General features: G+C 36.1%; 3 protein-coding genes across 5 annotated transcripts in view; all 3 read left to right on the top strand.

The window, feature by feature from the left end:
• Positions 1 to 5,463, top strand: part of LOC105346589 (intermembrane lipid transfer protein VPS13D) — a 62,724-nt gene extending 57,261 nt beyond the window's left edge. For 2 of the 3 annotated variants that reach the window (XM_066070705.1, XM_066070706.1), the window contains 9 exons: positions 254 to 387; positions 811 to 992; positions 1,081 to 1,154; positions 1,560 to 1,727; positions 2,140 to 2,343; positions 2,839 to 3,092; positions 3,413 to 3,570; positions 4,278 to 4,378; positions 4,998 to 5,462. In XM_066070705.1, the coding sequence (XP_065926777.1) occupies positions 254 to 387; positions 811 to 992; positions 1,081 to 1,154; positions 1,560 to 1,727; positions 2,140 to 2,343; positions 2,839 to 3,092; positions 3,413 to 3,570; positions 4,278 to 4,378; positions 4,998 to 5,084 (1,362 nt within the window). In that variant the 3' untranslated portion in view covers positions 5,085 to 5,462. Of the gene's footprint in view, positions 1 to 253; positions 388 to 810; positions 993 to 1,080; positions 1,155 to 1,559; positions 1,728 to 2,139; positions 2,344 to 2,838; positions 3,093 to 3,412; positions 3,571 to 4,277; positions 4,379 to 4,997 lie in introns of all 3 variants that reach the window. The other variant, XM_066070707.1, reaches the window with a different exon arrangement.
• Positions 5,464 to 7,750: 2,287 nt separating this feature from the next.
• LOC105348219 (E3 ubiquitin-protein ligase TRIM71-like) lies at positions 7,751 to 9,881 on the top strand. Its single transcript, XM_034459772.2, has 2 exons — positions 7,751 to 7,834; positions 8,092 to 9,881. Exons 1-2 carry the CDS (start codon positions 7,766 to 7,768, stop codon positions 9,793 to 9,795), a joined length of 1,773 nt encoding a protein of 590 aa, XP_034315663.2. The 5' UTR covers positions 7,751 to 7,765; the 3' UTR covers positions 9,796 to 9,881.
• Positions 9,882 to 12,516: 2,635 nt separating this feature from the next.
• On the top strand, positions 12,517 to 13,324 carry LOC117685398 (uncharacterized). Its single transcript, XM_066072455.1, is given in 3 exon segments — positions 12,517 to 13,043; positions 13,046 to 13,226; positions 13,228 to 13,324. Coding segments are annotated over 3 exon segments (543 nt in total). The 5' UTR covers positions 12,517 to 12,778.
• Positions 13,325 to 22,727: the final 9,403 nt, after the last annotated feature.

The following is a 22,727-nucleotide window of genomic DNA, read 5'->3' as shown; positions in this document are numbered from 1 at the left end:
GTTAGTACATTTTCATACTAAGACATTTTATGGTTCTCATTTATCATGTCATTGACTGTGTGAAATGCTTCTTTGAAGTCTATGGTAAACAGTTATTGATAAAGATTGAAATGATTAACAAGATGATAATTAATATTGTTAAACATAATAATTTTACAACTTACAATTAACCTCTGATATGAAATGGGTCTAGCAGTTAGTGAAAAGAACATTTGAATAGCATTATGAGTTTACCTTGCAAAATTTTTTTCAGCACTTGATAGTCAATATGAAGAAACTAAGCATTCAGATTGAGGAGCAGTTGCTATGGAAACTGCTACAGTTCTTTGGATTTGGGTCAAAGGACCACATGGATGAGAAGGTTACGGAGGAAGAAGATCCCAGATCGTAAGTACTGGTACTGGTACACAACTTGGACAGCTCAAGCCTCAATTTACTGCAATTTGCAATAAGTACCCTGCTACATGTACTCTGTTTCATTTATTTATTAATTTCAAACTCTCTGTTTCGATAAAAGACTGATAAAAAGCCATATTGTTTCTAACAGCATCAGAACTGTTGTGTAAAAATGTTTAAATATTATTTATTTAATCTTTTGTTGCCTTGTATCATTTTTATGTATTTTTTATTTTGGATTCCATATCGCACAGTCAAATAAAAAGCAAAAAGATATCAAGTTCACAAAGAGTCTTAAGAGCAGCTAGCTTAGGTCATTTGTCTTGTGATTACATTTTTTCTGTTTCGGTAAAATGGGACACAAAAACATAGTATAATTCATGTACATTGAACACAAGATTTTATTTTGGTTAGGGCGCTAGCAGCTGCCACATCAGTGAAGACAAAGAGATATTACTTTGGACAACTAAAGATCCAGTCCAACCAAATCAACCTGAGCATGCTCACTGCCTCCAAACTGTCACCGGACCTCAAGGCACTGAAGCGTAACATGTCTTTACCACTGGTCAAGTTTGAGGATGCAAAAGTTGATCTGGGTAAGGTTTGAATTTCAGTAAATTTTACTTTAAAGCGTCAACATTTCAGAATCTGAAAGTTACTGATTGAGATTTTGTTTATTTATAGACCCTTTTGTCAAGAGCAATTTGTTCGAGACCATGGCCTTCCTTCAGAAGGAAATAGGAATCCATTACACAGAGGTACATGTATATAAAGTTGTCATATAGTTACCGGTACATAGTTCTATCAGCAGAGATTTCCTAGTACATGTCTTGTTCAATAATGTTGAACATCTTGACTTTCACTTAACAGCTAATAAGTGGTTGGAATTTCTGCTGATTATTTATTAATACTTATAATACCTAAATGCAATCAGTTTGGAGAGAGGAGGGGGCTGTGAAAGCAGGCATCAATATTTTTGTGATCAAAGAAAAATATTTCAAAAATCTTTTTAAAAAATGTGCTATTGATAAACACTGTGACATAACAAAATGAAGATAGATGTATGTTAATTATTTATAATAATGACTATTTAATACTCAAGCACATTGTCAGACAAATGTATAATTTAGCTCTTGATCTGATGTGTTTTATTCTACCTCCAGGAGTTGAAGAGTCAAGCGGCCAAGATCCTGGGATCTGTGGACTTTCTGGGAAATCCCCTGGGCTTGTTCAATGATGTCACAGAGGGAATCTCCGGTCTGATCAATGATGGCAATGTCGGAGGACTACTGAAGAACGTCACTCATGGCGTGTCAAATTCTGCCGCCAAGGTATGGTGACTCAGGTTTTGTCAGACTTGAAATTCTAGCTGTAAATTGTGTTTATACAATAAAATAGATTAATATGTGAGGAAACATTAAATTGTAAATAAGCATTATAGCTCACAAGCAAAGACAATTTTCAATTGTAATTTAAGTATACTTACAAACATTTAAGTTTTTCCCAAACAAAATAACATTGATGTATGTAAATTAAACAAAAATTTGATTTGCTGTTCATTTGAAAAAGGTGATATTTCTTCATATAAAAATATTTTAAGTGCAAGCTTTTACTTTATACTTTAAATGAAATTTCATTCATTGACAGAAAGATCCTCTCCAAGATCATTTATTTTTCATTACAAATTTTGTTCCTTTTTAAAAGAAAAAAAATATTTATTAAATCTTTATTTCTTCCTATCAGGTGGTAGGGTCACTGTCCGACGGCCTGGGGACGCTGAACATGGACCGCAACTATCAGGACAGGCGGGAGCAGCTTAAGACCAGCGCCCAGTCCAGCAAGGGTCACCTCCTGGCCGGAGTCAAGGGCTTCGGCAATGGCCTGTTTGGTGCCATGACCAGTATGTTTACACAGCCTTATGATGGCTTCAAAGAAGATGGGATTGAGGTACATGTACAATTTGTATACCATAAACAATTTACATGTATAAGAATACCTTCATAGTTTCAAAATCTACTGGAAAGATCACGCATAGAAAAAATGTTGACCTAGAAGAAGATCTTTAGATACAGTTAGAAGCCGAGTTAGTACTGACTGTATATATAAGGAAATGGGATTTAAGTAAATAATTTTTAAAAACACTTTAATAGAAGAAGATGCCCTTTCCCAGTTTGAAACCCATTAAAAGTTCATAGTAAGCATATTTAGACACAATGAAACAAAAATATTGATTAATATTAATTAGCATAAGAACTGATTTCATTATGATTTTGTCTTTTCCTTTGGTTAGCCTGAGAAGTGATATTGTTAGACCTATTAACATGATTATAATTAAGAAATTTTTATGTTATGAATTTTTAACCTATTGATAACAATAATAAGAAGTGATTTTGCTGTGATATTGTTTTACCTGATGATATGCTTCGTCTGTTCACATTACAGGGCTTTGTGACAGGACTGGGTAAGGGTGTGATCGGTACGGTCACCAAGCCTGTGGTGGGGGTGCTGGATCTGGCCTCGGGGGCGGCCAACGCCATCAAGGACACCAGCAGCAGTAGTTCTCGGATCAGCCCCCCTCCCGTCCGTCTCCCACGCTGCTGTCACGGGGCGGGGATGTTACTGCCCGCCTACTCCAAGAATCAAGCCAAATCACAGAAACTGCTGCACGACCTCAATAAAAAGAACCTAGACGAATTGTAATTGGTTTTTTTTTTAATAATTCGATTGAGATACACAGCACATAAATTTTGATTTTGTCTATATGTGGTTATGTTGCTTGTGTTGGGAGCTTTTGCAAATTTCTCAAAGATTATCACCATGCAAACAGTTTAAACATGAAAACAATACATATTTATCCATGGCAAATACATGTATATACCAATAGTTCATGTTCTGGGATATTCAGTGTCATGCCAATTATGGTATTATTTCCCTAAAAAGTTGTTGATTTAAGAATAATTTAAAATTTTTCATCAATGTTAATTGGTGTGATAGAGTAACTTTTCTTCCTCTGTAGCTTTATTGCGGTGGAACAGCTGAGGAGGGAGGACAACCTGACGTCTCTCATTACCTCCACCCAGGTCTACTTCCTCCTGGGAGGGGTGCCCGACTCTAGTAACATCATCCTGAGGGTCCCTCACAAAGACCTGTTCCAGTGTCTGGTGGTGGAGAATTGTAAGTCCCCCACAGTTATCCCCCTTACTCAGAATTGTCCATCAACTTTTACTTTCAATTTCAGCAAATAGCTACATGTAAAAGGTTCAAAATGTTTTGAAACTCAGTTACTGCAAACAAATTTTGAGAAAAAGTTGTTTGGTCATGGTCTGTTGCCCTGTTCTAATTTTCCCCTTACTCTATCTTTGCCTCTTTTGTTCTCGTTGTCAAATGGCGAATTTAAAACTTGGCAAATTCCAGTATACATTATTTAAATTGTCAAACTTGGTAATTTGTTTTGATGCAGTTTTATTTTACATTGTTATACTTTCATGTTAAATACTGAAATCTGATTGGTTAAGACGCAGTTCATAATCCTTTCTATTACCCTCAGCGTTAGCAACGCACTTAGCAACGGGTGACATTAAAAATTGTTACATGCGCGAAAATTATGCGCGTACGGTTCGCTGTAGAATTTACGTTATTCCTTTATAAAAGCAGTAAAATTTTCTTAAAAATTAAGACATTAAGTATAACAAAATAAATAGTGCCTGTTTGGGAGGGTAACAGTTGAAATTGACACCCCTCGAAAACCATTGTCAACCTCCGCTTCGCGTCGGTTGACAATGGTTTTGCTCGGGGTGTCAATTTCAACTGTTACCCTCCCAAACAGGCACTATTTATATACTGCTAGTGTCATGATAGTTTGTATTGACTTTGATTGACAGATGGCAGATACTACCTGGAGGTGATTAGGATACAGACCCCGGGCGCTGACCCCCAGAGGGTCCCCCAGATCAGGTGTGACAAGCTGGCGGTAGCTGAGAGGGTCAGTAACTAGTATCCGTGGGATACTGCATTATTTATTGTAGAGGAGCAATATTTATTGTAGAGATGGTTCATACTGTATATTTACGTTTGTTACTTCTTTATCTATTAAAAAGGAGTGGGGTCAAAAAGAGTTTTTCAAATTTAAATATTTACCTGCTTTCGATAGAAAATTAATATTCTACACAGAAACAAAAATTTATGGTATTAAAATTTTTGTTGCTTTTTAATACAAAATAGTTTCATTGCAGTTCAATTTCATTGTATCCATATTATCTATACTATAGATTTGTAATAAATAATGCAAAAAGTTTAAAATGAAGAAAAAGCACTATAAAAAATCACCTTATTCTGTATAAAACTTACCGTATTAATACAGTTAAACATGCTTATAATGAAGTGCTGGGATGATAAAAGTTTATTCATTATAAAATTACTTTTGTTATATCATAATATATTAAAATTCAATGAATTTATTTTCTCTAATTATGAATTTGGTATAAGCATATTCAATGTATTTTTAAAACATCTCCTAATTCATAATATACAGTGAAAAAGAATTATAAATTTTGGATAACACCCAGTAGAAAAAAATTTCAAATTTATTTAATATGTTTCAGGTGAGCCAGCAGATTACCTACGCCCGTAACTTGTACGAGGAGCAACAACACACGCTGACCACAGCCGAGACCGAGGACTCGACTTAGTGAGTCAGTGAGTCATGATCTCGCTCACAGTGAAATATGAGTCTACCATCACTCTGATTGAATTAACTTGATGTGAAATCTTAATGAAGGTTAATTGTCCCTTGGATCGGTGAAACAATGAGGAATTTTTTGTGAAGTCAAGAAAGTTAATAACCTAGAGTAGAATTCTGTTGTGAGAATCCGAGAAGCCATTTAAAGCAATGCAGAGTTCATTGACAGATGGCTAGTCAAGACAGTTGCACTGTAGTGATTATTTGAGATTAAGAGAACACAACTTCAAGTCATTTTGGAGAGGTAAACTGATAAACAAAATGTAATATAGATGAATCAGAGACATAAATAACAGAGATCTCTGTTATTTATGTCTCTGGATGAATTAATTAAATCATTGAGTAATTGTAATTGTTTATAAAATGAGTAATTTTGTATACATTAACTTGTAATGAATTCAAACATAGATATCTCTGTTGATCTATACACATTTATAACTGATTTTTCCTTTGGCGCATATTTTAGCAATTGGTCACCCAGAATTGTAATTGATTTTTGTTTTGTTTTTTTCAAGATTTTAATTTCTGCAATTTCACACTATAACTTATGTATTAGGTAAATGCAACAATATATATGCATGTTACAGATTAATTCACATTTAAAATATACTGTAGAATATTTGGGAGGAGAGGCACCAGAAGAAAATATTCATTTGTTATACTGTATATTTCAAACAAGAATATATGAGACAGTATGAGTTTGTTATGAATGAACGTTAGGAATGTAGTTAATTATGTTCGATATAATGTATAGTTAGATGCATAATCGTTATAATGATCCATTTTAATATGTATCATGATATTGTTAATTATAGGAATGATTGTATAAATATATTTTGTTTCATTGCTATTGTCTTTGATATGAACAACTTACAAACAACGTGTGCTTTTTCTACCTTTCTGTGTTTTATTTGCATTTCTACACTCTTAATTTGAATTTGATGATGTACATGTACTCTGAGTCTTTTATTTTTTTCTATGTTATGTTATCATGTGTATGCATTACATAATGAATTGACAAGAAATGTACAGACAAAACGCTGTTTAATTAAGGCTGTTTGTTGAGCTCTTGTTAATAAATAAAAATGCTTTTAGAACATGTTGTTTATATTTTTGCTAGTGATGCCAGGAAAGACAACTGTGTCATGACGGTTTATGGGTTGAATGAAAATTTTGTTTCAAAGCATGCACATTTCTATATACGTAAGTTATTATTTGTCTATGGATACATGTCTCCAATACTTTAGTAGGATGAAGTTAGTATATACGTCCCTGATGCCATTGGATCTTTTTTTTTACAAATCAACAATGTAGCAAAATCTGCTAATCATTGAAGACATCAGCAATGCAAAATAAATCGATGTGTTTACCTAACAATGCGAAAAGTTCTTATGAATGCCTAAATAAGTAAATGATATGATGTATTCACATATTAGGCAATTGTTCAATAAATAAACATCAGGTTCCATTGTCCATATCAAGAGAGGATATTTAGTACATGTAATAATGTTATTTATGCATGGTGTAAGTACATAGTTAAAACTGCATTATGTAGTCAGTAAACTACACATTTACTTTAGATATGTACTCTGTCGTTATCAAACAAAAACGATGCTACGTAGCTAATCTATCAGGCATCTCGTTTTTGGGATTTTTTGTTTTGTTTATTGTTGTTTTTTTGTGGGGGGGGGGGGGGTAGGCTCTTCATAAGCAACAACAAAAAAATAAGACAATTTCTCAAAATCATAAAAATCCTGGAAGGGGGGGGGGCAGAGCATAGCGTACATATAACTTCATATGGCATCAATTTCACTGTTAATTTTCTCTCCTTCATTTCCATTTTTACATGCTCCTAAAAAAGTGGGGGGGGGGGGGGCAACCTCATGTTAATTTACTTTTACTAGATTGTAATTGTGGAATCATGATAAGCATAGTTATAACCACAGGGGCTGGATATCTTACATTTTTCATATCAAGTTTATACAATAGTGTATGCTTATTGAATATTTAGGATAGTGAAGAGGTTATTATCAATGAAAGGCTTTATCTTACAGATGCCAATTGAAAAATGGAGTGTTGGTTGAATGTTAGAGGAAATGAAATTTTGTGTTGTAGATATTTTAAATAATGCATGAACAAAACAATTTTATTCTGTAAATAACCATCCGTATTTAATCTTTCTTTTGTTTTGGTAGGAGAGACGTAAGCGTACAAGATCTAGAGGATTGATAATTAATGACAGATGAATATGATGTGGACTCATAAGCGTAGACACCATTAAAGAATGTTTCAGAATTATATTTCAAAAACATACATCTGCGGATCCAGAATTTTTTTCCAGAGAGGGCGTGGGGGTGGGGTCCGACGGTTATTTGAGTGTTTGCCGTAAGGGGGGTGGTGTCCAAGGCATATTTTTGGTAACTTTATAATGTAATTAAGAGAAATTTGAATTTTGAAGGGGGATCTGGACCCCCTCTAAATCCGCGCATGAAATTCATGTAACGATTAATTACATAATCCTTTATTGTTATATCAGTCAAATAGTGGTCGTAATTGAATTTTCACCGAAGGGGGATGGGTGCACCTACTAATATATCCACCACTGCATTTTCATCACGTGATACTCATAACATGGAGACCACGTCACAGAGACCATACCAGGAAGTAAAAATACCTGAATCGCCATGTTGGAGTGTAAAGGTGTGTAGTTTGTTTACGAATAAGAAACCTATTATTTATGTTAATCATGTAAACAAATATGTCTAGATTCTATAAGAGAAGCTGTATTTTTAAATTGTACATGCTCATTGAACTGGTTTACTGTACTTGTGAACAAGTTCACCAGGGTTTTTTCTTCGATGACTGACGGGTTCAAAAATTAGATCGCTGTTCGTGTACGTCTGTTAAAAATGGATTAATTTTTGACAAAATGAATAATTGGCAAATTTTATTTTCAGACTTCTATTAATCGCCCATCAAGGTGTCTGACAATGGACCGTCGTACTTGGGCCCAGGATGTGTTACGGTGTCATCTCTGTGAGACCCCGGCCCCCCCTATGTACTGTGACATTTGTCACATACATCTGTGTAAAGCCTGTGTGGGGGAACATCTCACTGATGAATCCAAAGACCACAGAGTAGTGCCCTTTAAAAAGCGGGGATTTGCTCCTGAATGTTTAAAACATTCCAAAAAATTATGTGAACTATATTGTGAACATTGTAACATTTCTATTTGTTTAGAGTGTGTTTCTACTGGTGAACATCTAGGACACAAACAAGTTGAACTCTTGAAAAGCCTTGAAGCAAAGAAGGAAGTATTACAGAAAGATTTACAAGAATTAGAGAAATTGATTTATCCTAAATACCAAGAAATTGAATCTAATTTCCCAGTTCTAAAAGCTGATTTAAAGGAAAACTCAAAGAAATTGACAGCAGCTATTGGCAAACATGGAGACATTTTGCACAGAGAAATAGACACTGCTATCAATAAACTGAAATTTGAGGTGGATGAAACGGAATCCAAACACCTGGTTGCCCTAAATAAACACGAAAATGAATTCAAACGCATTTTTACTGAAATCACTCAGAGTATTGCCGATCTGAAGAAATTACTGAACTCAAATGATGTCAGCTTTGTCTCTACTTACCAATCCAGAAATGCTGAATTCAGAAGATTGCCACCTAAACTCACAGTTTCCGTACCAATATTCACTCCTCAGGAAATTAGCAAAGAACAGATTTATCAGCAGATTGGTTCATTGTCGGCGTTATCTATTAAAACAGAAGAACATGGCTACACAATGGATTCTCCCGGTGCAGAGTCCTCTCCTCCGGACAAACCACTCATTAATGTACCACGGATCATCACATATATAAACACCGAGTATGGAGAAACTAATGAATTAATCAGTGTGTCCTGTCTGAGTGATGATGAACTGTGGACGAGTGGTCGGGACAACATGATGAGACTCTACAACCTCCACGGTAAACTACTGAATTCAATCCAAACCAAGTCAGGGAACACACCATATGACATAAAAGTGACACAGAGTGGTGAACTAGTTTATACTGATTACAGTGATAGAACTGTGGACATAGTGAAGAATACACAGATACAGACAGTGATCAGACTACAGGGGTGGTATCCTATCAATGTCTGTAGTACTTCCTCTGGTGACCACCTGGTTGTCATGATCACTGATGATAAAAAACAAGCAAAAGTTGTACGTTATTCTGGCTCCACAGAGAAACAAACGATTCAATACAATGACAAAGGACAACCTCTGTATTCAATTGAACTTAAACCTAAATACATCAGTGAGAACAAGAATCTTGATATCTGTGTAGCTGACAATGCAGCCCGTGCAGTAGTGGTGGTCAGTCAGGCCGCGAAACTCAGGTTTACCTACACCGGTCCTCCCTCTACTACCAAGAAACCATTTTATCCAGTCGGCATCACTACAGACAGCCAGGGTCGCATTCTTACATCAGATGTTAACAACAATTGTATCCACATCCTGGATCAGGACGGACAGTTCCTCCGCTACATTGACAACTGTCATTTACAGCGTCCACGGAATTTATGTGTGGACACCAGAGACAACCTCTTTGTGGCTGAGAAGTTTACTGGCAAAGTGAAGAAAATCCAATATTACATGTAAACAAACTATGTTTATTAATTTAAATGTCTACAAAATGTAATCACTATGTAGAGTAAATACATGTATGTACACCATTTTTTTTCTGATTTCAAGAGTTATCATATTGAGGGTTACTGTTATATAAATGTATAAAAATATAAAATTAATATGTTTAATTTATTCATTACAAATTTATATCCAAAGAATGTTTTTATCAATTGCATGAAAGAATCCTTCACACAATAATATAATGAATAAGTCAACATGCTGATAAAGTTTTTGTGATCTATCACTTTTAAAAACATTTTCAGTATGTTTACATATTCATCATTATTGTGTATATGTCCAAGGTCTGGCGCATTATTTTACCAGGAATGAAAAATGTTTGCAAGAGTACTCACATTACAGTATTTAATTATTAGTCAAGAGTAAAGTAAACATAGTCATTTTATGCTAGGTTTAAAGCATGCATGCAGCTAGTCTGACAATGTAGTTAATTTTATATAAACTTCAGAAAAAAATTCAACAGAAACGTTGTAAGTGTCTACCTAACCAAGAAATCGAAAATGGAAAAGAAAGAAGCCAAATTATGTGAATTCATTAAATATTCAGACCCCAAAGGATGAAAACGGGGCACAAACAACTTATACCTTCCCGAAATTAGAAAATTTTTAGAAAATACGCTCAGGAGAATGAAGTTGCATTTTAGTTTTGAAATTGGGCCGCCAGTGTGCAAGAATACCGTCCAAAAACAAAAAAATATATATGAAAATACATTTCACGTTTTCATGTTATTTTTAAAAGTACATTTTTGGGAAGAGAGATGCGTAATGCATAAAAACATTTTCCCGTCCTGAAGAATGCAAGTTTAATTTATTTGATTTAAAACGTAGATCAATAGTTATTGATTATCGATCAGCTAGCTGGCTTATTATAAATGAAAAAAAAATACTGCTTAAGGGGAAGTAAAAACTTAAGCTAGCAATATCAAACCGACAAAAAAAATCTAAAACATTGACATGCTGTGTAGCTTTATCATTGTAATTATCATTAAGATTGGATAATGTATTCATTGAAACATTGATCTCAAAACTGCAATATAAATTCATTTACCACAATGTAGCATGAAAAAAGTCCATTTATCGCATTAGTCTGCATTAGTACACTGCACAGAAATTCATAGCACTCTGTAAATACAATACATGTTTACTTAGAAAAACCGTGTCGACGTGTATATCACCACGAATTTCAAAATCCTAATCCGCGTAGGTCCTTTATAGACGCTACTGACGCTACTGAAACCAGAGGAAACGCAAAACGATAAATCACAGCACGTTCAAACGCTGTGGATGGGCAGTAGGAGCGATAGTAATACAGTGATAATACAAAGGACCCCGAAAGGTCACTGTGCAATTAAGTGCTATCCACTGATCACTGCGTCTATACTGCGATAATGTGCGTTACTTGAGTATGCCAACAGAGCTCCAGTGGCTCTGTTGGAGACCTACGGCGCTGTCGCTGCAATCCAGAAGCGGCGCATCCGTGATAAATGAAGATGCCGCTGCGTTGTTACGCGGCCGCTGTAGGGGTTTCTACTGGGCGCACATCGGCATTCTGCATTTTTTATGGACGCAGCAAGATTACCTTTTGGACGCAGCCCGGTGCGACAGGGGATTAACTCATTGGTAACTCTGGAGAGAGAATAACAATTTTAACTACTGTAGTAAAATGGGGAAAAGATTTTTAGTCGGATGGGAGTCGTATCTTATCTCAATGACGACAATGTTATTAGTATAATTCATGAAATGCTGACGTAAACCACACACACACACACACACACATATATATATATATATATATATATATATATATATATATATATATATATATATATATATATATATATATATATATATATATCTTTTATTTCACACCCTGTTTGATCTTGTTGTAGGCTTGTCTGATTTAAATACATTGATTTTGCTTTCCACACTGATGCATTATATAACATACCGGTATTTTACTCCTTTGCATAAAACTTGATTTAAAATTCAACAGATCTTAAAAACTTCACTATTATTAAATCGCTTTTGACACATGGGTGCTCATTCGTAAATTTGAACGATCAATATATATACCACGGTACATGTACATGTCATTGAATAAATGTTAAATTTATCAGCTATTTTGTTTACCCTGGAATACGAGATGGCTTGATTAGATGCACGAATATTAATGATAACAAAGGTAAGTATATATCGTTAAACCCTGTTGTTTTATATATACTGTAAGTTGTTCATTTTTATTAAAGAGAGAGAGAGAGAGAGAGAGAGAGAGATAGAGAGAGAGAGAGAGAGAGAGAGAGAGAGAGAGAGAGACTCTCCTCACTTTATACAATTAATTTGAATAAAAAAAACATAAATATGCTTATCAAACTTTATTTTAAATGGACTTTTTGTAGATTGTTTTACGATGGTTAGCCACAAACGACTCTTGAAGTCAGTAGTATTCCTCATATTTCTATTTTCTATTATCAAAATTTACTGGACCCTGATGATACGCCAAGGGAATCAAAGTACTGATATGACAGGAAGCAAATTAACGATGATGTGTCAATATAATGACAGGGACAGTTTTCAATGCTTCAAAATTTAAGTTATCTCCCGTGCCAAAACATTCCCTGAAAAGTGACACAACCGAACCAGTGTCTCCTGAGATTGCTGAATTCTATACTAGACTTAACAGGACACTTTGTGGGGACTTTTCAGTGTTAATTCTGACACCTATACACAACAGTGAGAGAGATATAGAAAACTACGTGAATCTTATCAGAAAGTTGAATTATCCTAAAAATAGACTCTCGGTTGTTTTGGGGGAGGATGGTAGCAACGATGGGACGTTTTTAAAAGCACAGAATGCAGTACAAGTATTTAGATCAATCGGTCTGCGCAGGGCAGACGTCCTCCATTTTAACATCACTGGAGGACTAGAAACAAACAGCTGGATGAAAGAGCATTCGTATGTCAATCAATATCAAAGAAGGAGCCATTTAGCAAGAGCCCGAAATCTGTTACTCATGTCTGCCTTGGGAGACGAGGATTACGTCCTGTGGATGGATTCCGATTTACGCACCGTTCCTCCAGACTTGATACAACAGATGATATATGTAAACAAGGACGTTGTGACGGCCTCGTGTCTGTTCAGAGAAAACAGTGGTCGTCTGCGAATTTACGATAAAATTTCTTGGCGGGAAACGGCGGAGTCTTTGCAAAGCAACGGAAACTTCCTCAGCAACAACTCGTTGTAGAGGGCTATGGAGCCTCGCTGAGGGTATATTTACCGCATTTACAGGGAGAGGGGAAACGAGTAGTTTCGATAGATGGCGTAGGAGGATGTAGTTTAATGATAAAAGCAGAATGTCACCGAAAAGGTCCTTGTTTCCCGGAAAAATTGTCAAAGACACATAGAAACTGAAGGACTTGCAAAAATGGCAAAACATTTGGGATACGGTGTTTATGGTTTGCCATTTCTAAACGTTTTTCATTCGTAACAAATTACGTCTAATAATTATATATAAACCAATTAAATACTAAAAAATCGATATTGTATTTGTTTGAACAATTTTATTGACAAAAACGTTAAAACCTGACAGAGCATCCGTAAAGTTCCAAGCGCATGCCCACGTAGTTGTTAGCGTTACTGGACTTCCGGTTGAAGTCGACCACGTGTATTCTAACGAATCAAGCAACGATAGGTGGTTCAAGGGTTTGCAGTTTTTTTGTGTTTTGGTCAGTGTTGTCGCTGATATACTGAAGAGAAGAAATATACTTATTTTGAAATGAAACCATATTGACTCAATTGGTTATTATAGTGAGCTTGATTGTTACATTTTCAGTGCCTCATAACAAATCCTTCCCTGTGTGGTAGAACAGATTACTTATTATCTATTTCATATGTATTTATTCGTTTTTGGATTTTCTATTTTCGTTTTGTGCAGTATATTCTTAAATATTATTCATCTAAAGTTTTATTGCGCGCGTATGGTTCTTTAATTTCATTGGTTCATGTTATTATCCAATAAATTTGATTCTCTATTAGTATAAGTAACCCTTCAAACTAAATCAAATTGGGCAGTATTTCATTTTAAACGACGTCGGACAATCCAGTGTATATCAGCTGCATCTTGTAGTAGGTTAATATTATATTTAATTATATATTTCTTTACTACTATGATAGCGATTAGGGCATATTATTTTAATTGCAAGGTTTATACTTTATCGTATGTTTGCAGTTAACCTTGCCATTGTTATTTCTGAAACTTGTTTGTAAGTTCTAATATTAAATTGTTACAAAACATGTTTTACCATATAAATGAATACTGAAGTAGCGGTTGTTTTTTAACAACAAATTATCGAAACTAAAACATATTGAATGTACATGTAAAATTATATTTTGTCTAATGTATTTTTCTTTGTTTATAGGTGAATGCTTTAAAACGTTGAATAAATCTGTAAAACAAATCGGTTGTCTTTTGGAATTCCTTACTGCTCGGTTACACATGGCGCTGCGAGCTACTTTTTTTCTGACATTGCTCTTGATAGTCCGTCCACTGTACATCGTCCTGAGAAAACTGTATGATAAGGTTTGTCACCCGTACTTCACAACACCGTGCCCCCGCTTCAATTAAAACAATTTTATCTTTTTGATTTACAATTTTCGAAAAATGTGTTTTCATAATAGACACTTTAAAAGACATTTATGGAAACATACGTCACAGTGAACAACCACATATTATATATATACAAGTTTATTTGAACAAATAAAACATAATTACAATTGTTGCCTAGCTCCCCACTGTCATTCATTCCCCTCGCACACACCTCTAATACAGCTTAACCAATGAACAAGCAGAGAACATCATCAGCGATACGTCATCACTTGTTGTGCATATGACGTATCGCTGATAAATTTACACATGAGGTTGTTCACGTGACTCCTATTTATGGAAACATACGTCACAGTGAACAACCACATATTATATATATACAAGTTTATTTGAACAAATAAAACATAATTACAATTGTTGCCTAATTACTGAGGGAAAAAAAATGACTGAAAGTTTGAAAGCGAATCTATTTCGCACAAAGAACAGATTCAGTATATTCACTAGGTGTTTGACTATGCACGTAGTGTTCAAAAACACCTCTTGGTTCTTCCATCTACCAACCTTCCTGACAATCTCAGGATTCATATTTTGTGCAATAGCAGTTGTTGCCCCTGTGGGGCGGAAAGATTTTGCCGTGAACTCTTTAGTAGATAGCCCTGCCAAAACTGTAGCCTCTTCGAGTATCCTAGATACTGTTGAGGAATCAATTGCATTGTAAGGGGATTTTAACGAAATGAACACAGGGCCTTCCTGACCCCTGTGTCCCCGCGTCCTTTCTATGTAATCATACAGCGTTTGCACAGGGTCAATTTTAACAGACTTGCTTTTTGGCAATAGTACTTCAAAGCCCTTTCGCAAAGCGTCATTTTTTATACCAAAAAATGTCACTTTCATACAATCTTTTTCAAATACAATGTTTTTCATGGTAAAATTTTGTTTGAGGGTATGACCCGAGATATCGTCGAAAAGTATATTATTTGGGGCAATATCCGAAGGTCTTAGCATTAGAGTTAGTGCTAAAAGTGTGATCGCTTTCAGCCTTAAATCTTTCACACTAAGCGTATCGTTTTCCGGCCACGTAGTAAAAAGTTCATTAAAATTTTCCACCGGCATAACTTTTGACCTTTTCATTGGACATTCTGTACCACTTTTGATGAGAGCTGTTATAAGTCGCTGTAATGAATCATCTTGTACAATGTTCTCTAAGCCTTTAGCCTTGTAAAGGTGGCCAATGGCGGCGGATGCAGTGCGCAATATTGACTGGGGACGGTGAGACTTACTTGATATGACACAGAAAAAATTAGCAAGTGCAGCCGATTTCATTGGTGGAAAATTAATATCATTTTCATGGCAATAATCATACAACTGTAAAAGAACGTTGTTGTACGAGCGCAACGTACCGCGAGCCCAAGACAGCTCGAACCTGTCTATTGCTCTAGGTGACCAGCCCAACCGCGTTAAGCGCGAACGCCAAATATCCTCCAGGCATAGATTTGCCATTTCGTATTTCGGCAAGGCTCCGGAACTACGCCCATGGACCGATAGATTTTTGACTTTTGGGGTAATTTCAGGGGTCGTGCAATCGACAGTTTGACTAATCTCTGATACCATGGTTGGGCTGGACACTTTGGGGCTATAACTGTGGCTACCGCCCTCTGGGATTCTACTACATCTAGCACCCGTGGTATGAGACAAAATGGGGCATTTACGTAATTGTTCTCTTGCTGCCAGTTGTCTTGGCTGAGCGCATCGATACCCTCCGAGAGTGGTTCGTAGTAACGACTGTTGAACCGCGGGAGTTGTGTGTTGAGACAGTTTGCAAATCTGTCTATTGTGTGTGGGCGCCACATCCGGTTTATGTATGAAAAGAGTTTGGGGTGAAGCATCCAGTTGTGCTTGTCTGGTGTTCGCGACCAGTAGTCGGCTGCAAAATTTTTGCGACCTGCAATATGCGCGCATTGAATGGACATTCCATTGTCGAACGCTTCTGTCCAGATTGACGTGGCTATTTGTGAAAGTTTTGGACACGGCCCACCCTTGTGGTTTATGTATGCGATCGACGTAATGTTGTCCGACAGTATTTGAACGCTCTTGTTTTTCAGTATCGCCCGAAATGATATGATCGCCAATAAAATTGCCATCATTTCGCGGTAGTTTGATGATGCGCAAGACACGCGCGTGTTCCAGTCCCCTGAAGCTACTTTGCCGTTGCAAACAGCGCCCCATCCAAGGTGGGAGGCATCCGTAAGAACTTGAATTTCTACTGGACGAGTACATAATTCTCGCGAATTCCAGTGACTCGCGGCAGTTAGCCACCACGTTAGCTCATTAACGACCTCCGCGCCGATCGCGAGCTTGGAATCCCAAGAATCTCGTTCACTTAATAAACGGTATATATTTCTCAGCAATAATTTTCCCGGCGTGACTGCCCACGCAGTTGATACACACTGACCGGCAATCTTAGCGAGCGAACGCGCCTTAATGTATCGTTCCTTTAATGCGCGACGTATGGCCCGTTTCAGTTTTGAAATGCGACAAGACTGAACTTTTACGATCAGCTTATTCTGTGCATTAGAAATAGTGTACCCAATATAGTTAATTTTTGTTGATGGGATTAATTGGGACTTTTCAAAATTTATTAAAAAACCTAAATCTTCTAATGTATGTAACAATTGGTCTTTAGCATCTACAATATACTTGTCGGATGCACCCAGCAAGAAATCGTCGACGTAAACTGTAACTCTAAGACCAATGCTTCTAAGATACTCTAACACTGGTCTGACTGTTTTTGCAAAAAAGTAAGGCGAAGAATTCAAGCCAAAAGGTAGTACTTTCCACCTGTAATAAACACCTGACCAACAAAATCCTAAATACTCTCTATCTAATGGATGGACAGGAATATGGTAAAACCCATCTTTAATATCTAAAGAAATGAATTTGTCATGAGGTTTTAAGATTGATGCAAGATCTCTCACATCCTCATTCTCATATCTAGGAGGTGAGCAAAATGAGTTTAAATTTCTCAAGTCAGTAATCAACCTATATTTACCATTTCGTTTTGGCACACAACCCAAAGGACTCACACAGTTAGGTTTTCTCTCACATACCTCTATGTAATCACATTCAATGAGTCTGTGAATTTCAGATTGTATAAACAATTGTTGTGCATTGGACAATGTATGATTTTGTAGTTCAAAGTTATCCGGCACTTCGTGGAAAGGCAACCTCACACCCTCCAATATCCACTGTTTAACAACATCCGATGTACCAATCTTATTCCAGTGTGAGATACTCTTCCTTAAAGTTGCCCTACACATTAAGAAGTAGATTGGATGTCAAGAACGTCCCTGTCCGACGAACCGTCGTCCGGTCTTCTTTTGGTACGGAACTGTCGGCGCGAAAAACGATCGAACGTGTCCGGTCCGGTCCTATAACCTCCACGAGATCCACCCCTATAGTATCCACGATTGCTAAATCCACTATACTGTCTGGTTGGTGGTGGTTTGGCCGCCGCTGATAAGGAAGCCGCCGACCGTAACGTCTCCAAAGAACTGGCGTTAAGTCCGGAAGTGTTCTTTTGCAGTGCGCGAAAGAGTTTTGATGTCGTCGAGTCGAACTGGCTGTTGACTAAGATGGATGCGTATTCATCCTGTAGATACTGAATCTGAGCTTGGTTTATCAAAAAGAATTGTTCGAGTGTTTCCGAGGAAATTTTTGTCCCTGGCTCTATTGTAGAAAGTAGTTTTAAGGAAGTTTCTGCATATCTAGCACATTTTGTCAAAACGTGGTACACCGCTTGATCCGCGCGTTGGATCCCTTGACGTGATTCATTTAGCTTAAGTTCGGATGGAAGCTTTACTCTATTCAAAGTATCTTTTAATGTCTGAAACTCACCCTGGGTATCCGGGCCTATCCCAGCGGCACATACAAAAGTGGGACTGGGTTGTTCAGTGCAGCCAGTGATCGGGGCACTGCCACGTGGCGGATCACGATCGTCCAAACTATCACATGTAATCGGCTCCCGAGCGAGCTCGTGTAATTCTTTGCGATAACTCTCTAGTTTGCAATCGAGTTTGTCTTCCAACACTTTAAATTCTTTCGAAATAACTTCCGAAAGGTCCGCAAATGTGAGATTTTCCTCTCCCATTGAAAATGGCGTCCTTGCTCGAGGAATGAACAAGCAGAGAACATCATCAGCGATACGTCATCACTTGTTGTGCATATGACGTATCGCTGATAAATTTACACATGAGGTTGTTCACGTGACTCCTATTAAAAAATACTTTTTCAATTTACTACATGAATTTCTAACACATTAAACAAAAAGTAAAATCAGTATTAATGTATCTTTGTTTATATAACAGAAAACAATGTGTTCATATACCGAAGCACACTTGAGATTAATTTTTTTTAAATTCACTTTTATCGCTTACCGTAAATATATAGATGCAGGTCTTTTTCACCTGTCGTCTTACAATATGACAGCGGTATACCCTACAATAAACGATTCTTACCTGAGGCGCCACTTTACTGACGTGTTTATTCTCACCTAGGTCTACCTGAATCCAGTCCTGTGACTAAGATTTGTCATAATTAGTGTACCATCCAGCTTCTGCTTAGCGTCTCGCTAGCAGAAATAGCCGAATCGGGAATCACGCTGGAGTTTTCGAGTCCGAGAGGTAAATCACTGGTGCTGCTAATTAAAGGTACACTTCAATAAAAGTAAGAATTCGTATATTTGTAGACTGCCATGATGATTAAATTGGCGAGGATAGAGTACTGGTCGAATCAAGCACACTTAAAAATAGGAAATATATGTTCCTTCTTTATAATAAGGAAAAGTTATGCTTTATTATTCTTTAAACATTTCAAATAGCTTTGTCATTTTTTTATTTGAATTTACCGTCGGGGCATACATAAAAAGTTACAATATAACGAAGACTATGTTGTCTACTCACTGCCACCAACTAAATTCAATCAAAAACCATATATTGGTAATATCTGCATCAGCTGTAATAAAAATTGAACGGCATGTGACAGTAAAATTACCTTAAGACCAGATCAGAGGTTCCCTGGGCTGATTCTGAAGAGCAAAGATCGTCTGTTGTGGAGCCAGGATCTGTCCCGCTATGGCAAAGAATTGGCGGTAAAACTGTACACCCTCTCCAAGAATGTATTGTTCTATTTTAGCTCGCTTAACATCTCAAGAGCTGCATTATTAGCTAAAACAGTGTAAAATATAAACGCCATGGTTTTTTTTTCTTGATTTATTTTGTCAGCACTATTTAAGAAAAAAAATGCACGTGTATAGCAGTAAAAAGTTGTCTTAAGTTTTTAATTTTTAATTAGTTAAGTTTTAGGACCATATTCGTTAATGTTATTTGTAAGATCATATCATGAACCATTCGGCAAACAAATTAACAATATCAGTGAGCTTTTGTCAATGTATAATGTAAAATACATTTATATTTTCTACCATATAGTAAATATACATGTATCTTACTTGTGCAACTCTTTCCATGTTGAATTATTTGAAGAATCTTCCCTGAAACGTTGACACCTTTAAGTTTGTTCACTTGGGACTGCAAAAGAGCCAGGTTTTGCTGAACTCCTCGGATCTCATCCAACAGACGATGAACGATGAACAGCTTTACATGAATACACGTACATGCAATATACAAAGTAAAATTTGTATAATTCTAAAGAACATTCTTTTGATTTGATGTATTTTGTTAAATAAAGACTAGACTTTGACCCGTGCGTGCACGGGTTGACATTACATATCGGACATTTACGAAATAGTTACATCGACACACCTTATTATTGACATTTACATATACAAAGTTATAAGCCTTCAATAATGCTATTAATTTCACTACACTTTCCTTAGTTTGAAAAATCTAACTGTGGTGAGGGCCTTTTAATAATCTAACTGTGTCTCGGGAAAGGCCCTCACCACAGTTAGAATGCCTCCCTTACATGTATGTATCCGTAATGTAGCAGAAAATTGCAGAATCGCTCCGGAACGATTTTGGAGAAAGTTAATGAAGTTGCCTTGAAATAACAGTCAATTCATCACAAAGAACCTTTTTGAGACTGCAAATACCTTTCAGCTAAAAATTTTAGTCCATAGAATGGAAGAATTCAAAACCTTTTCACCAACGTACACGTATTTTCGTTGTAAAACTGTGTCCGTAGGACATTATTCATTTTTACGATAAAACATATTCTATCTTCACTCTCCTAACAAATATAAACTAACTTTTTTGCATGAAATCAAATATTTTTCGTAATCACGAAGACAAAAGTAAGTACTTAGTTGAAATGTATATTTGTTATTTTATACTTTCTTTCATAAGAAATGATTGATCTATAATTATGAACAGAATATATAGCAAAAGTCCAATGAAAATTTACCCGTATTTGTATTATCATTTCTGAGTTTATTCATGCAGATGTGATATTGTGGAAACATAAACTAAAGACCCCGTTAGCGTAAATGTATTGCGCGAGCGCAAGATTGTAAAATCCAAAAAATCCAGGTGATTTCCGGGATTTTTTGAGGAATTTTTGTTGATTATTAATTAGCGAAGCGTAACTTAGAAAAAATAAAAACAAATTGGTAATCTTCAAGTTCCAATGATGTTTAAAATGAATAAAACAAAAGACAGTATTCTTCCGATTTCTCGGTATTAAAGACAAAAAATTCGAGTCTATTATTTTAATATAGTAGTATAGGTGAATACATTTCAAATGAGTTAAGATATACAAATCTTTGGTTTATGTTAGAGATAATGGTGTATGTTAGGAAGTTCCAGTGATATTTTAAGTTATAATGGGATTTTTTTTGCCCCAAAAACTATAAATTAATGTGAAGGTAAATTTAAAAACTAGATTTACAACAAAGTATTTTTGTTTGATGGAGTAACGTTTCTTCTGCGATAGCTTTATTGTGATGAAAGAGCTGGGGAGAGAGGACAACCAGTGCTCGATTAAGCTTGAATAGATGTACACCAGTGTACACCGGACGGGTGTAAATTTTTGCATTGTAAATTAAGTACACGTAAATGGTGTAGTGTAGGGAGGTTATGTATAAAAATGGCAAATTCGAATAACGATGCAGTTTTACCCGAGGATCTAATGTTCAGTGACAATCTGAGGCTATTGTATCAGCCAAAATGTCGCATGTTATTTAATTTTCAGTCAAAAAATTGGAAACACCCCCTTTTATCCACCACTGCATTTTAAACACGTGATAGTCACAACCTGACCAGACCAGGAAGAAAAAATACCTAAGTCGCCATGTTGGCAAGTGGATGTTTGTAGTTTGTTTGTGAATCATAAGCTTATGATCCGGGATAACTGTGTCAACAAATGTATCCAGATTTTATTAGACACAGAGGATTACGTACACTTGCACGATTTCATCTGAGGTTTTTTGTTTTTGCGAGTACAAGAATTAGATCGCTGTACATCAGTTACAAATAGATACATTTATTACAAAATGAATAGTCGGCGAATTTTTTTTCCACAATGCTTTTAAAAACAGGTGTCTGACCATGGACCGCCGTACTTGGGCCCAGGATGTGTTACGGTGCCATCTCTGTGAGACCCCGGGCCCTACTATGTATTGTGACATTTGTCACATACAACTGTGTAAATCATGTGTAGGTGAACATCTATCCGATGAATCTAAAGACCACAAAGTAGTGTTGTTTAAAAAGCGGGGATTTAAAACATTCCAACAAACTATGTGAACTTTATTGTAAACATTGTAACATTCCTATTTGTTTAGAGTGTGTTTCTACTGGTAAACATCTAGGGCACAAACAGGTTGAACTCTTGAAAACCCTAGAAGCGAAGAAAGATATATTAAAGAAAGATTTACAAGAATTAGAGAAATCAATTTTTCCCAAATACCAAGAAATTGCAAATAACATCCCAGTTCAAAAAGCTGGACTGAATAAAAACTCAAAGAAATTGACAACAGCTCTAACCAAACATGGAAACATTTTGCACAGAGAAATAGACAATACCATCAATAAACTGAAATCTGATGTGGACGAAATGGAATCCAAACACTGGATTTCCCTAAATAAGCAAGAAGATGAAATTAAGTGCGGTATTGCAGAAATCACACAAATAATTGCTGATCTGAAGAAATTACTGAACTCTAAAGATGTTAGCCTTCTTACTACCTACCAATCCAGAAATGCTGAATTCAGAAGAATGCCTCCTAAACTCTTTATTTCCTTACCAATATTCACCCCTCAGAAAATTAACAAAG

Source organism: Magallana gigas, chromosome 9 (genome assembly GCF_963853765.1).
Source record: "Magallana gigas chromosome 9, xbMagGiga1.1, whole genome shotgun sequence".
Lineage (NCBI taxonomy): Eukaryota > Metazoa > Mollusca > Bivalvia > Ostreida > Ostreidae > Magallana > Magallana gigas.
Note: the sequence above shows the minus strand (reverse complement) of the source record. Positions and strands in the feature narration are given on the sequence as shown.